The 16,413-nt window shown below is 36.1% G+C and overlaps 1 protein-coding gene across 5 annotated transcripts in view; it reads left to right on the top strand.

Annotated features, from left to right (window-relative positions):
- LOC110379233 (uncharacterized protein) overlaps positions 1 to 16,413 on the top strand; it is a 236,875-nt gene that overhangs the window by 195,595 nt on the left and 24,867 nt on the right. For all 5 annotated transcript variants that reach the window (XM_064039217.1, XM_064039216.1, XM_064039215.1 and 2 more), the window contains exons 3-6: positions 7,854 to 7,970; positions 10,112 to 10,242; positions 14,048 to 14,137; positions 14,513 to 14,677. In XM_064039217.1, the coding sequence (XP_063895287.1) occupies positions 7,854 to 7,970; positions 10,112 to 10,242; positions 14,048 to 14,137; positions 14,513 to 14,677 (503 nt within the window). The remainder of the gene's footprint in view (positions 1 to 7,853; positions 7,971 to 10,111; positions 10,243 to 14,047; positions 14,138 to 14,512; positions 14,678 to 16,413) is intronic.

Raw genomic sequence — 16,413 nt, 5'->3', positions numbered from 1 at the left:
CACGTAAACAACATTTTTTAAATAAACTTTAAAAAATCGAAATTGACGAATTTTTGAATCGAATATCTTTTAGAAAAGAGATTTATTTCAGAAGTAGATGGCGCTATCACATGAAATTATTTGATTTTTTTTTAAAGTACTACTTATACTAAGCTATGTAACGAAACCATAGCGCGATTTAGACCAGAACAACGCCATCTATCGAGCGAGCATGCAGTATTTATCGCACTGCATTAATATGAAAGATTTTATCATTATTCATTCAATTTTAAACTAGCTTTTTTATTCATATGTATGTATATTTAACACATAATAACAATATACCACACTACGTAACAATAAAACAAATACATTTGTACATAAATAAATAACAAAGTTATGAATGCAGTCAAAATTCATACACAATATTCTTGAAAAACCGCAAATATAAATTTGTTTCCTATTTTTTTATTAAGTTTTAAGGTTTTTATAATTTTCCCTTTATATGTAGCTAATAACCTATCTTGGTGCCAAATTTGAAGGTTCTGAGTTTGCTAGAAGTACCTTAGACTTTTGATGATCGGTCAGTGAGTGAGTCAGTGACAAAATGGTGTAACTTTAATCGCTCATAACTCGTAAACTATTTATTCAAATGTCTTGTAATTTTGAGACTGAGCTTGTTCTAACACTTGCTCTTGGTCATCGAAAACCTAAAGTCCTAGCTTTGTTCACATGGAAGATACAGGGGGCTGAAATAGCCGCGAAACGCTTCGAGAAAAGATAGTACGGCCGTGCCCGCTTTGCTCGAGTCTTGGCTGGGGCACTGCCGTGCCCTCAGATAACGGATATGGTGGAAAAAGTAAATTTTCATTGTAAATGACACGGTGGAATATTTTAATAAATACTCTTGCTTAGCTTTGAGGCTTCGTTGCTACAAATTCATTGTAAATTACAGTTACCAGTTTCCGAAAGCTTTTAAGCGTAGTTTTGCTACTACAAACGCCGACCGTCATTCCAAATGGTATTTCAAGAAAATAATTTAAATAAATCTGCTTTTAGAACTTGCTTTGCAAATACAAGTCATTTTGATAGAGCACTCGGAAAAGCGGGGTTTTGATTTTAATTAGACAGGGTATTTAAATAATAATGGCGTATAAAAGACAGTGGAATAACAAGTTGGCACTCTACCCAATGAAAGAGGCGGTAACATCGTAACGACTGTGCATGGCCCACATAAGCTTATGAAACCGTTTCTAAGCGAAACTGCAGAAGCCTTTTAACGCCCTATTGAGCTTTTACAACGCGTTTTAACTTTGACTGTTGCAGCACACCTCTAATTTGCACCATTTGCATCCTATCGAGAATAAAGGTAAATGTTGGCAGAGTAATTTTAGATATTTTGAACACGCTTTATTTAAAACAGAATATATCCGATCGTGATGACTTTTGTTTGTTTGTTTATGGGTAAGCATAATGTATGTTAAAAATAAGAAAAAAAAAAAGTAAGAATTTTGTGTGTAAAAATAAAAAAGTTCCTTATCCTTCATCATTCTCGAAAATTCCTTTGGGGTTAAAATACGATTTTTAACATAACCGCCATGAAAATATTGTACAAAATTTTGTGTCAGAAACATCTGAAAGCCGCGAGATTATCTTAACTTTCGCGAACAATGCAACTTTATATTTTTGGCAAGCACCACGGTACTAAAACACTTTAAAAGGTACTACCGTGGCAAATATTTTGGGATTTACTCTTCATAACTGAGAGAAATGGTATCACATAAACTCTGGTTTGACGAAAAAGCTTCGAGGGGATTTTTTTCCTTTCATTTCTTTTTATACCACGGTTCTTAAGTTCTGTTGTGATTTAGGTATTTTAATTAAAAATTACACCTTGATATAAAGTGTATAGCAATGTTTTTGTTGCTACTGAACTTAGCTACATTCATAATTATAAAAAATAATCTGTGAAAGCTGTCACGCAAAACATCAGTCATTCCCATAATGTGAAAAAAAAATCATAAAATAAAACAAAACTGAATTATTTTGGATACTCTTTCATAAATAATTATAAAGAAAAATCTTGTGTATCATTGGAAAAATTAAATAAATAAATACAATGAAGAAATACAATAATCAGTGAATGAAAATATAAACGTCAAAATATGTAGGTCAAAATGGTCAAAACACAAACAAGAAACATAAAAATGGAATGAACTGAACAGCTAAATGCTTACTAGAGCAGCTTCTAAACGAAATAGACGCCCGGACCATGCCGGACCCCGGACCATTAGTGATACCGGCGGCTGCAGCTGCGTCGAGCTCGAGCGACGAATACTTCTCTCCGCCGACGTCGCCACCACCTGTGCGTCGGCAGGAGAGACGCCGGCAACCGACGGGCTTGGGATCGGGGGACCAACAGGTCCCTAGCAGGGTCCCCGCTACCGGTGGTTGTGTGCAGCGCATGAGATGGACTTAGAAAATGAACGAGAACGTCACACACGCATACTACGGGTCCACAGAGGGACGAACTAACCTCACTGCGTACCGTGATAGGATACTGTCTCTGTTTCGGTTACTAGAGCCAGCCGTCAACGCCTCCGCCAAACGACTGTCGGATCAGGTGCGGATTATCCAGCGCAATCATGGACTGGACAACGCCGCACTTGATCGGCTGCGCTTAGAGATGCTGAGCAGCCCTATGGTCACCACCTCGTCACAGGCCGCGGTACCACCGCCACCTCCAGGCAAAATCACGCCGCGGTCCGATCTTGTTGAGCGGGATGAGAATGATAGGGTTGTAACGGTAAGTACTCAGTGCAACGAACGGTTGAGGAGTGCTATGGAGGATCCAATTCTGAAGTTTAGATACTCACCCGTCGAAAGCAGACCACGACTGCCTCGCTTGCCTATGCACGGACAGAATAGGGCGTTGGTGTGTGCTCTGGATTCGCTGTTGGAAAAATATTTTGAAAACAGCGAAGACCTTCTTGATACACACTCAATTATGAATTTTAAATGTACAGTTTATGTAGTAATGAAATTGTAGTGCCCAAAGGTTGTTTTAATTACACGAACTATCATTATTATTCTAGAACATTAATTAGTCTGAGTAGCTCTTTAATTATAAAAGTAGATCCGAAAGGAAATTACCTAGAGGTAGATATCGATAAAATACAGCTAAAAGCATTCTCTTGTTGAGACTTCGGAGAAACGAGATGAGTTACAAAAGTATAAAGTTTTAAAATAGTTGAAACTCCTTCGTCCGTTACGCGGAACTGTATGCGACTTTTGAATCTGTATTATTGTTCTTTTTTCGAACATTTGAATCAAGAACGCTCATCATCGTTTGCTTTTTAAAAAAGTAGCCGGCCTCGTGCGCTCACAGGACTAACTTCGCAATACTCGTCACTTTACTTTAAGCTCGCGTAAGTTACTTCAAAATCTTACCAAATTATATCATAATCAGCAATTTCAAGCCACCTATAAAAATGGCAGAAATGCTTAAAACCGCTATTCACTATTTTCACATAAAAAGGCCAATAAGCGATTGTTGAGAACATCACTACGCCCGGGCGACCGCGGGCGGAGCCGCGGGCGCAGGGGGGCGCTCGATCAGCTGGCGCGCGCGCCGGCCGTCATAAGAAGCACTGCGTCATCGTCCACCGTACCGAGCGCGCACTTACTTCATTTCTTATAATTGTTAATTCCGTCATTCCTAAGTGTTGTAATTTATACAGTCCACTATTATACTTATCAGCTACGAAGTTACTGGAGTTTTGTTCTACCAACACCCGTAGGATATACCACAATTTCCGTTTAGCGATCATTTAATTAATATTCAGCCCCATAGATAAGTATTCCATTAAACTTTTCTTGTTTATTGGAATCTGGTTGAAATCCAATTTCCAGTCGGCTTCATTTGCGACGGTAAAATTGTTTTGTAGAAAATATTTCCTTATTTCGGTTCTGTCATTCGATTTTAATATTCTGATAGAAACGCTAGTGGTGCATTCAACATCTGTGGCTGTTTTGATTTGAATAAAAACTTTGCAATTAAAGTCAAGAGTCGAGTTACTCTTCTAATAGAGTTTTTGGGGCTTTCAACTTTCGGACGCGGAAACACTTTCATATAGGGAGTGAAAGAGGTTTAGAAACTGTTTATGTTCTTGTAGAACTTATAAGAATACACAAATGCTGTGACATAGCCGAAGCTATTTATTTAATAGCTATATTTTAATATTTTAATGAATTAATATTTTAATGATGTATTTCATCATTAAAATATTTTCATTATTTATATGTTCGAAATCGAAATTATCGTCCTTTGAAACGAAATATTGATAAACAAAAAGGGTGCTTTCGGAATAGTCTCATTCAGAAGCTTCCATGAAAAATTGCTACAATGTACAATACGGTTCTCGCAACTTTTGGACCAAGATCTCTATCTGAAACAATTTTTAAACTAGGAAACTAAGTAATCGTCACTTGTTAGGCAACTCTAGTAGGTACCTGAGGAGTAGGAGGTAGTAGCTATTCAGAAACTGGCAGTAAGCAAGTTCCATGAAATTGTAGCCACTGAATATATTGTTACTGTTGTTTGTTGTTACTTTGGAATTTGAATAACAGTGAAGCCTACATTATTCAAAGGTATGTAGCTATTTATTTCAAGTGTCCGTGTATACGTGGAATTTGAATAATTTTGAGTAGGATGTATGAGTTTTAAAGCATTTGTGTGAATGGTTCAAATGCGGCTCAAAGTTCTTGTATTTTTTCTCTTTAGGGATCTTTTGGTGTTAAAAGATTTTTAAGTGATACAACACTCATATATTATTCACACTACACTTATACACTCATTATTATAGTAATTGCGTGGAAAAAAGCAACTTCCCAGCATAGTATATTTATAAGTGTATAACAAAATCATTGGTAGTCCCAGTTGAATTCATATTTGAACAAAAAAAAAACTTTGCAGTTGAGTTAAACCATTTGAAAGTTACTCCAGCATTAAAAGCACAACCAAACAGCAATTCTCATAAAAATACGCTTAAATTCACATTTCACAGTACTTGAACAAATTATGAAAATGAAAAGCCATTTGCAATAAAAAACAAAGGCTCGCCTGAAGCGATGTAGCCGGCCTATGCAAACTAAAGCCTCAACGACACTGGGATAGTTTACAAGTTTGAAGCCATCGAGTTCACGAGAATTTTGCTAAATCGCTCCGTGTCAATGAACTTTTTTGCAGTCTGCTTTTGAATAACTGATTGTGAAAACAATGCTTTATAAATAGAAGGCCTAATTTACTCGTTCTTTGCTGACGTGTCGACCTGTAAGCTAGTTGGTCATGTTGCGAGCGTCTTTGCCTTTTGGCAGTTAAAGCTAAAATGCCCAAAGCAAAAAGACTGAGCGAGTGGAAACTGAACACTCGCTAGCTTTTAAACTCCACTGTACCCAGTGTCACCGAGCCTTAATGGCCTAGAAAAGTCATTTCACTTCAACTCATTAAAGATTGCTCAGTTGTCCGTCGACGTTTTCTAAGTTAAAAATACTGTTGTTTTAATAGCTTGTTTTTAGCTTGAAATGCTGTTTATGAAGTTATGTCATTGTTACCCATTGCATTTGGAGCTGTTGAACCGTGAAAAGTGAAATGGTCTTACTTTTTGGTGGAAATTCATCAAATGGGATCATTTGATGAATTTCCATGATGAATGATGAAATTCCCGCTGTGGGTTAGCAACGTGAGGGATTGTCAGACTCTTACTGACTAAAACCCATCATGTCCCTTCGTAGGCCTTTTTTGTGCCAGGGCCGCGGTAACTCTTTCGAACAATCTCGCAGCCCCGAATCAAATGACCCCTCCCGCTGTGAGTGCAGTGTGACAATAGAACCTTCGTGTTGAAATACTACATAATTATTTATTCTATCCAAATAACAGCTTAGCAATAAGAATTTTAAATACTTAGCAACAAAAACATCTAGATTTTTCACGCTTCGCTTTCAATATTTAATTTAAACGTTTTTTTATTCCGACTAAGCTCCTTACCGGCCATCTTGGATTCGATTCAGTGATTTAATTTACAACAAATTAGAGAAACCGTGTTGGACCAGATCCTAGTTATATTATTTTGTTTGTTTAAATACCAGTTACCTAATGTTTATTCGACTGGAAACTTTATAAAACTAAATGTTATTTATAATTTTTTTTGAAGAGCGAGTAGCTAGTAACTACGTCGTTTGAGCAAACTCATGATTTGAGATAAACTCTTTAAATGATTAAGTGACAATTATATTATATTCTAAGAGATAATTTTTTAAAATTATATGAAAATGTATGGTATATTTATACGTTTGTAGGTAACTATTTCAACTTCAGAACCAAATACCCGTATAAGCGTATAAGCTCATTCAATTTCATACTGTTCAGCACATAATCGAATGCGGAGTTTTTTTATTCCCAATACGATTAAGTTTAATGGATTTTGATGAATGACGTATCAAACGATTTATCACAATAGTCCCTGGCGAATGCCTATTTTTGTGAGGTTTGTGAATTGAATAAAACTTTCCGTGTTCGTTTTTGTTAGTGGAAGTTGAAATAACGTTATCTAAGTAGTTGATGGTAACTATAAAAGAAAAAAGAAACGAGTTTCTTAACTAATACTAAAAGTGCAAAGGTATGTTTGTTTGATGAAATTTCTACTCATGGTGAAATGGCTGAAAGATTTAAAAATGGATGGACCTCAACTTCTCGGGAGATGTGAGCAGATGCGAGCGAACATGAAAGCTTTTCCTTATATTAATAACAAAATTGTTGCTGTTTATCAGTTTGTCAAGTGTTAAAAACAAGTTTTTGATTAAGCACAATCTAATTCATCAAGTTTGATCCCTAAAGAGTTTGTAGAACTCGCTTCACAGCGTCCAACGAACAGAGCAACTAAGTACGTATACACACTCAATGGGCAAAGACTTTGAGCTGGAACTTACGTGTGTACTCACCCTAATTGGCTTTTACAAGTTAAGTTCGTGCTACACTAGTTTAGACGTTCAAATCTAGCTTTAGGCTGGCAATTCAGACGATATTCTAGAACAGATCTTGTTTTAGCCATTTGATACGACATGGCTGACTCTCTTTTCTATTATGTATCCCACATAGTGTGGGGTTTGCTGTGTTTTTTCCAATTTTTTCTACCTTCGACAGCACTGTCAGACATTTGGCACTCTTTCATATGCTTCACCACTACTTACCTCAATCTCGACAGAACTGACTATCGTACCTTATAAAACAAAAAGTAGAGACCAGGCTAATTTATTTATCTCAGGCAGATCTCAAACTCGGCGCACCCAAGAAAGATCTTTAGCAAACTTATTCAATAATGAGAAACAAAGAGATCTCCCAAATCCAGTTGCAAAGAAAGTGTTGGATCATTCAGTTGTCAGGAACTTGGTTGCAATTAAACTTGCCCCAATAGATGGTATCGGCGATGCAAATGTCTGAAGTTGTGCTTGCTTGAGCTTGCAATTTGTTGAGATTCAGTCCGCGTTTGTGGGAGCGACGATAAAACTTTTCCACTGTGATTGGTTTCTGCTGTATGTTGTTTGGTGGGTAGTGGTGAAGATTAATTGTGCGGTTTATTCATTTTCTGAATAAATTAAAATGTTCCCAAGCTTCCCAAGCTTATAGAAAAGGTTTTTAGTAGAAGCAATATTGACTCACTTCGTTCTTCGTTCGGATTATGTTACTAAGGAGTTAACAATTCAGACAACGAAACCAAAGAAAACCTACATTGACAACGAAATATTTCAAAATAATAATAATTAACTCATTAAACAAATTTTTGGACACAGAATTAATAATTTTCTTTTGTTTTCAGGCGGATATAGCACACTCGGCCAAGGGCTACGAATCAGAGGATGAGAACGCGGGGCGAAAGTGGCAGAGGGCCAGCGACGAACGGCCAGCCAGCAAGACTACCATGTACTCTAAGCAGGTAAACTATGACGTCATTCATTTTATCCTATCAGTTTTCAGTACTACCTATATTGTTTTATACTCTGAACTCATGACTTTATCAAAAATTGTGGTCTTTACGCAGTTAAGGCTAATAGAATTAGTTGATATAAAGTTATCGGCACGAATCTTGAGCTCTGACCTTCACCTGCGCAGAAGTAATTTATTGGGTCCCTTTTGTGGTATGAAGTGAGGCGTGGGGGCGGGCTAAAGCGGTGATTGGCCCGCAGTGCATCGCGTCATAGCCGTCACTCGGGATTGGTTGTTTGCTAATAAATCTCTTCTGCGCAGATGTAGGTCAGAGCTCAAGATTCGTGCCGATAACTATATTTGTAAATTTTTATTGCACAACATTCGAGTCTTTCAAAATCATTTGAAAGTCATTGCAATATTATAGAGTAGAATTTTCCGTCTAACAGAAACTATGCAGCTCTTTAACATATCTATACCTATAACAACGCGTGGAAGTTTAATTAAAGGGGGACAGGCTGATCTTGAGTGCTGACTGCAACGCACTGTTCACGTTCCATCGTAAATCTCATTCGACATGACACAGGCGCCATCTATTATCAACTTAATGCAACGGAGGACAGTTTCTCAAAATGGTTTGACAGCTGCAAATAAACTTGCTGATGCATATTTTTCTTTGAATTATACATAGGTATTTACTGATGTGAAGTTCTTACCTTAAGAATTCGTTGTAATTTATTCAGCTAGTGCAAATTAATTAATGCTAGTCCATAAAAAGCTACTAAAACTATAGCTACATTGACAACTGTTGACACCACTTCCGAACGTTCACATAAATTAAGTCGAAGTAGCTTGTCGATTGAGAATCGATTTCGCTCCGTTAGTTCAGCTTTCGAATCGAGTTCAATTTCGTATCTGTACAAATATTTGCACAGCCTACAGATATTAGTACTGAACTTCAGACTTCCAATAACTACACTTCACAGATACATATAAAAATACTGGATGAAATAACTTTTTGCTCCATACTAAAATACTGTATTTTTAATTATACAGCACTGTGGTAGAATTTGAATGGTTCGTTGATTTTTCAAAGTAAAAATATGAAAATATTTCAATTTCGAAAAGTCAAAAACGTTTCAACGAACATCTAAAATGAGTTTAGAATAGTTAATTTAGACCACTTTACTTAAACACTGCACACTATTTTCAGTTAAATGGGAGTTCTTTTGTAAATCTCACTTAGTCAAAACGCCCACTGTCCAAAAATTCATTACAAAAGCTTTTTCTTCTTGCCCACGCGTCCTTCTGTATTCGGAGCAAAAATATTTTGCCCTTTGTGATTTGCACTGTGGGCGTAATAATCTGACTTAAATTAAATCCTGTTATTGAAGAATAAGGTACGCTTATATTGATTTACAAAAATATAGCTTTAGTTATATCTGAAAGTATATTTTTTAAGCGTATTACGGTCCGTCCCGTACAGTATAGGTAACTTTGAAATCTTATTTTAACTTTTTAAAATAAGTCTTTATAAAACTTCTAATGATAAATATCAATAACGAGCCTAATTTTATTTGAGTACCTAAAGTATACTTAGCACTACGCAGTGATTCTTTTTCTCAGGCATCACCCAGAAATTTTCCCAACTGCTTAAGACTTGAAATTTTCAACGTTGGCCTGAACTTCTATTAAGTAGGATATCTGCTTAAAATGTAGCTTTCGTGCGGAACGAGGTCATTTTAATTTGTTTTTTTTTCTTGGCTCAGCTGAAATTAATCCACTGTACGCTTTTTCGTAATTTTCTTCGTAAACTACTTTAGCCTATAAAAGTTTGTTCTGTAAGTGGTTGATCTTAAGTTTCTTTGTTATACCTACATAGGATTGCTTCGGTCACTTACAGTTACTTTAGGATGAAGACGTTTATTAAAAAAAGTTGTAGTGGACGTGACAGCCACCTCAGCTACACTCGTTATTTTATTCGACGATTTTCAATAAATTAAGCAATACACGAAAGTTTTTATCTTTTTATACTGACCCGTCTTGAGACTTCTTCCTCTTGACGAGTCGATGGCAATCAGTCTTATAGTTTAGTGATTTGACTTGCGACTGATGTCGAATCAACATTTTCATCAACATTTTTTGTTCCAGGAGTTCCGGGAACAATACTGCATCAACAACAAACAACTGGATCTGCTGGAATTGGAGAAGTCCAAGAAGGACCGATTTCTCGGATGCCTCTCCCAGTACCATATCGAGAGTCCCTGTTCCAGAGCCAATAGGTAAAGTATATTTTTGTTATTTGTGACTATCCTTTAACCCGCGGTGTCACCCGCGTCCCATGAAAACTGATGTCTTTGCCGGGATCAAATATAGCCTATTTTACCCGAGAAAAGTGTAGCTTTCCAACGTTGAAAAAAATCAAATCGGTTGAGTAGTTTCGGAGCCTTTAGGGGATAAACAAAGTATCAACGGGCACGTGTATGACCACTATCTAAGTGATTATGTGGATGAAAGAGAAGCTTGAATGTCTATAAATAAACTATTCACTCTCCACTTAAGAACACTCAGTTAATACAACCCAGACTAAAACAAAAGTAGGACAGATATTTTGATTTGATAGATAAATATTAGAATGTTTACAGGATAAAAAATAATATTATTAAAGTCAAAATCGTTAACACAAAGCTGCTTATCTCACAAAACATCAAGATCTACAAACATTACCAGATCAATAGGCCTTCTCAGTGAGGAAAAATAAAAAAACAACCTGTACAAAAGAAAAAAATCTCAAAGGTTCCATAAAAATATTATTATAGCAAAACATTTTACCTTGTTCCCGGAAATATTTCTCTAGATATCATGCCCATGGTATTCCGGTATTGAAAAAAATATGCACGGAGCAGATACAACGGTTAACAACGCGTATACGGAACCCGGTAGCTCTTTATGATGTAGAAATAATAGGGGGTAAGGATTCGATACATTGTTTCCATACTGAGTCATGCATGAATGCATGATATGCCAGGTTGGATAGGAAAGCAGACAGGAAATTCTTCCTCGTATGTTTATTGTAGTGCAAAAGAAAAAATGTAGTGTGCTCATATTATTTCAGTATATACTTACGGTATCAACAAAATCGTAATTATGTGTGAAACTTAGTCGTATCTACTTTTAAACCATTTGTAATTGAACGAGGTTTAAACCAAGACATCGATCTCAAAGTGTGTCAAATTATCTACAGAATGTTAGAAACAGGTTTAATAAAAGCTTTTTAGCAAATATTTGCCATACAGCATATAGCAAAGAACACATCAAAGTTCACTTTCTTTGGTATCAAGAAAAAGTAGATTTTCAAAACCAAACCATAGCCGGATCGTTCATTACCGGTTAGCTAGGGCATCTCCTATTCACGATCCTGAGAGCTTGATCTTTCAGCAATCTTCTTCGAACCCCACATACTCTTTCCAATTGAATTAGTATGGGCTAGAAATTCTACTAAATCCTCCCCAATGCGATTGAACATGTAACTGAATTTATTTATGGCAAGGTTATTTTAACGGACACATGTGTAAATGTTACCCTTTCACCAGTTCAATGCGCACGAAGCGATATGGGCTGGAAGTGATGTAGTACATTTATTTTAATGCGGAAAGTGCTAAAACTATCCAATGAGGTCCAAATTGTTTTTGGTAGTGCGATTAATTTATACCTACATGATGTTTTGTGTCATGTTTCATTTGTAATGCTGGTGAGTTTGATTTTAATCTGCTTAATACTATTTTGTATCGAAATGAGGTGCAATATTTCGGTAAAATTTAGCATAGTTTCTAAAAATGCCTCATGTTTTTTTCATAAACTTTAAAAAGTAAAAAGAGGGAGAGACAGTAATTTCCTTCTAAAAGAGTTCCGTCCATCTAAGCCCTTAATAGACTACTCTAGAACTTTCATACAAAATATGATAACAATTTCTTAGTCAACTTTAAGAAGCCCGTTACATCTAAATGTACCTAATCGAGATCAAAATTGTTAGAAACTAACTTTATTTCCCTTTCTGTACCATCTGTTGAAGCTATGAATTTTAGAACACTCCGAATAGCCTATAGAAGCCGAACTATGAAAATGTTCTTGGTAGTTTGAATCTAGGATTATAAATATTAGCTACTACTGAACCTGATTATTGTAGGAACTTAATTTGTGATTCAAGAAAATTACTTTTATTGGATAACCATAGTTCTTCTATACGAATTTGTTTGGGCTCTGATGTCACATGTTTGCTCTCATGTCACATGTTTGGGAAAAAAAATTGTTTCATTTTATTGGCACTTTTCTCTTCACATAACCTTAAGGCGTTATTTTTCCTTTATCTGGAACACCATGACAAAAAATCCCTTTCATAACCTCAAAACACAACATCCAACCTTGTTCCAATTTCCATTAAAAACAATATTGTGTATTTAAGTTGGATCCTCAAAATCTACGTTTCATCTCGTTTCGTCAGTTCCCATCTGGCCTGTATAGCCGGAACCCTGCCATGCATAAGATATGAGCAAAGTTGACCCATTTTGTAAAAGTTAATATAAATATTATTCCTCTGAGGAAAAGTTTGTATTAATAAAAATACTTTCCCTGCGTGCCCATAACATTATTTTTTGGAGACCGTGAGAGAGAAATTATCGGAGATTTGATTTTGAGAAAAGGGACTCTGATGGGCCATATCTACGTTATTGTATTTTACGATCAAGGTAACCATTAATTCTGCTTACCTGGATACCAGGCGCATTTGCGTCATTAGCTATATCTTCTAATGCATAAAAAATATAACTTATCTTAAATGCACCTTGTATCTTATGTCATGGTCATTAAGAGAAAATATAGATGGCATACGTAACTACTTAAGACTGAAGTATCGACGTACTAAGTTGATTTAGACGATAAATGACCCCCTTTTAGAAACGGCAAAGGTAACAAATTGAGCATTTTATTATTCTGCACCCTTGTAATCGCATTGAGCTGAAGTGGAGGTCAACGGGCACTTTTATATTTTTGCTGGCTTTACTTTTTCTGGGCTATCTATTTTGTTAAGCTGCTTTCTGTAATAAGGTGGGTAGACTTGAAACCGCCTACCTGGGTGGCAATTTGCGAGAATATATCCATGAATGTGAATTTTCTCTAGAAGCTTTTTTATAGAAGCTGGCCTACATACGTGCTTACATATGTAGTAGGGTAAGGCTTGTATAAGTTATGTTGTGTTGAATGAAATGAAAAATAAAGAAGTAAAGTAGCACAAGTATCTGCAAGTGTTTTAAAGATATTTTGTAGTAATTGACCTACTTGTACTTTCCAAGAAAACTTGAACACTCTTAATAATTAAGTTCATAAGTTCATTTGTTACTGAACTCATTTCGAACAGAAAATTATGAAGCGTATTTGAAACATCGAAAATCAGTCTTTCCTTCCGTGCTATTAAGCAACTGTATAAAGAATATAGGTTGTTATATAGGTATCTTCATAATCCAAGGATTATGTGCATTTGAATCAGCAAAATTAAATCAATAGAAAAATTACGGTAAAAAAATGTGCTCGAATATTTTTACAAATTACAATCGTCGAATTTGCTAAACGATTTTACGCTACAGTCATGTATTTTTCCTTTGTGTTTGATTCCATAACACAGTACCTACCTACGTATAAGTACTGTTTAAGTTCCCACCATTTTGAATTATTTTACAGATAATAACAAAATAGGTAATATAAAATATTGTTAGCTGCCAGTGGTTACATATAGGGCACAGAAACGAGCGACCATAGACACCACGCCATTCAGCCGTGCACCCGTAGCGTGCACCCTGCTTGGAGGATTCTTTTTTCAAACGTCATTGTGACAAGACTATATGACGTGAATACGATTTTGCCGCGCTTTTGATTCATTTGAGTTAATTTAAATATTTAAAGTATTTTTGGTTATTTCCTTGTAAAATAAACTCGAATTTGGTTCTAAAATACCGCGATCTTGTCACAGGTTTTTTTCTGCGTACATCACATTCTTAAAACACATTTGTATATAAGTTATTTGTTTTGTTACAGAGCATCATTTCTATCCGTGTGCGTCAGGAGGCGTGTGCCCTCAGATGAGAATCTCAACACCGATTATGCACCAATACAGAGGTATCCCAGGTAAGGTCAAATAGAAATCACCTGATACATAAAAAATCTAACGTTTTGCGTATTTTTCATTTAACTTTCATTCGTAGTAATAGTTTTGCGTATTCCCGTCAAAGGGCCTTTAACATTCAACATCAGACGACAGGATCCGCGTACGAAGTCGCGGGCAGAAGTCAGTTTTGGAACTGTCAATATTGACCTGTACCCCACATGTTTTTTTGGCACGCGGTAACTCACGTTTGACTGAACCGCTTGATGCGATTTTCAGCATAGTATTTGATAGACTCAGGAGAAGGCTTTAGATTATATTATAATTGAATTATGTTGAATTTTTTGCAAACAGGATTTTCTTTTGCGGCCTTTTTTTCATTCTTTCTACATTGACAGGTTTGGGCAACCAACCCCGGCACCGGCCGAGCTATGCGCCTACGACGCCGATCTGGAGTGCTCATACTTCCGCCGACGTCCACGGTCTGTGTGCAGCCAGCCTGACCCCAAACGCTACACCTGGATGCCAGAGGATGAAGACTTCACCCGGATGGAGTGGCCACAGTCAGTACTGTAGTTTTTGTACACTTTTTTTTAATTAGACTGTGAAACTAGATTAAAAAAAAAGAAAATAGTGAAAAAAAAACACACCGTTTTAACGTTTTTAGCTAGTCATATATTGTCATCAGAACGTGTGCTTAATTATATCCTAATCGAAGGCCGGGTAATGGATCAAATTAAGATTCCAAGATTTTTTTACATACATGCATTATGTTACATACATGTGAACCTAATATAAGCGTGTTAAATAGTCTTTGGAAGAACTAACTTTACAAATATTGAATACAGAAATGTATGAAATAGACACAAACATCATCCTCCGAGCCTTTTTCCCAAACTATGTTGGGGTCGGCTTCCAGTCTAACCGGATTCAGCTGAGTACCAGTGCTTTACAAGAAGCGACTGCCTATCTGACCTCCTCAACCCAGTTACCCGGGCAACCCGATACCCCTTGATTAGACTGGTGTCAGACTTACTGGCTTCTGACTACCCGTAACGACTGCCAAGGATGTTCAATGACAGCCGGGACCTACAGTTTAACGTGCCATCCGAAACACAGTCATTTGGTGTCTAAGATATACTTAGAAAGTACATACAAACTTAGAAAAGTTGCATTGGTACTTGCCTGACCTGGAATCGAACCCGCGCCCTCATACTCGAGAGGTTGGTTCTTTGCCCACTAGGCCACCATATAGACACAAACATATCATACAAAAAGACATCATAAATAGAGTAGCTCTAATATAAAAATAATTTTAAAAGACAAGGAACAAAAATTCAATCATTCTTACAAAAACAAAGAAAAAAATAAATTATACAAGTATGTAGGTACTTACGGGGCTAAATAAAAGAGTCGAAGACCTGAGCGCATGGTAACCTTTTTCAGTTTTATGTAACTAGGGGGAAAGAATCATTCGTTGTTTTTAATTCTAGCATAATTGATACACTGATGACGGCCATTGAAAATCACCGTAAAACAATTTTGGCCATCATTACAATTTAGTTAAGGTTGAATTTCCAATTAATTATCGGAAAAATTACAATATTGTAATTTTTTGGCATGAAGCTCGGCGCCTGTGTATTTTTCTTCTTCTAATTACTTCCATTATAAATGATGGATGTAGGTAACAGAATTTTATTTAAATAGAGTAATAAACCAATAATTTTAAATTTTAATTCCATAAGTAAGTAAGTATCTATGTAAGCAACCAGATCTTTTTTCAGCAATGTAAAACTAATCTCAAAACACGATCTTTTCCGAACAAATTGTTCAAGTTCTAATTGAATTAACGGCTCGGATAACATGTAGTACAAAAATTTTTACAACGTGACTATTAAAATCCTCCTTCGTAAGTAATTTTGTTAAAGTAACTAAGTCTGTCCTATTTATCCCACCCCATTTAGTCAGGCAATAAATCTCTTAGTGGGTGTGAAGATATTTCTGATTTAAAGCTTTGTGTTCCGTGAAAAGGTTGCTTTTTATCACAGTCAGAAGTTAAGGATAAAAGAATGAAAATAAAAAACTATAACACTTTTTCATATAAGAACATCACTGTAGAAATGGAACTGATAGACAAGACCACGGCATGTTTGAGCAAGACGAAATTGCAGTCTGGCCGTTTTTGGTGCAATTGATAGATTCTGTCCGTCCGTATAAACAACGGTATTTACCCTTGAAAAGTGGCAGTGTCAATTGCACAAAAAAATCAGAACCCCTTTTATGGTTACTGAAATAAGCT

Source organism: Helicoverpa armigera, chromosome 18, assembly GCF_030705265.1.
Source record: "Helicoverpa armigera isolate CAAS_96S chromosome 18, ASM3070526v1, whole genome shotgun sequence".
Lineage (NCBI taxonomy): Eukaryota > Metazoa > Arthropoda > Insecta > Lepidoptera > Noctuidae > Helicoverpa > Helicoverpa armigera.
This window is presented reverse-complemented; position numbering and strand designations above follow the sequence as displayed.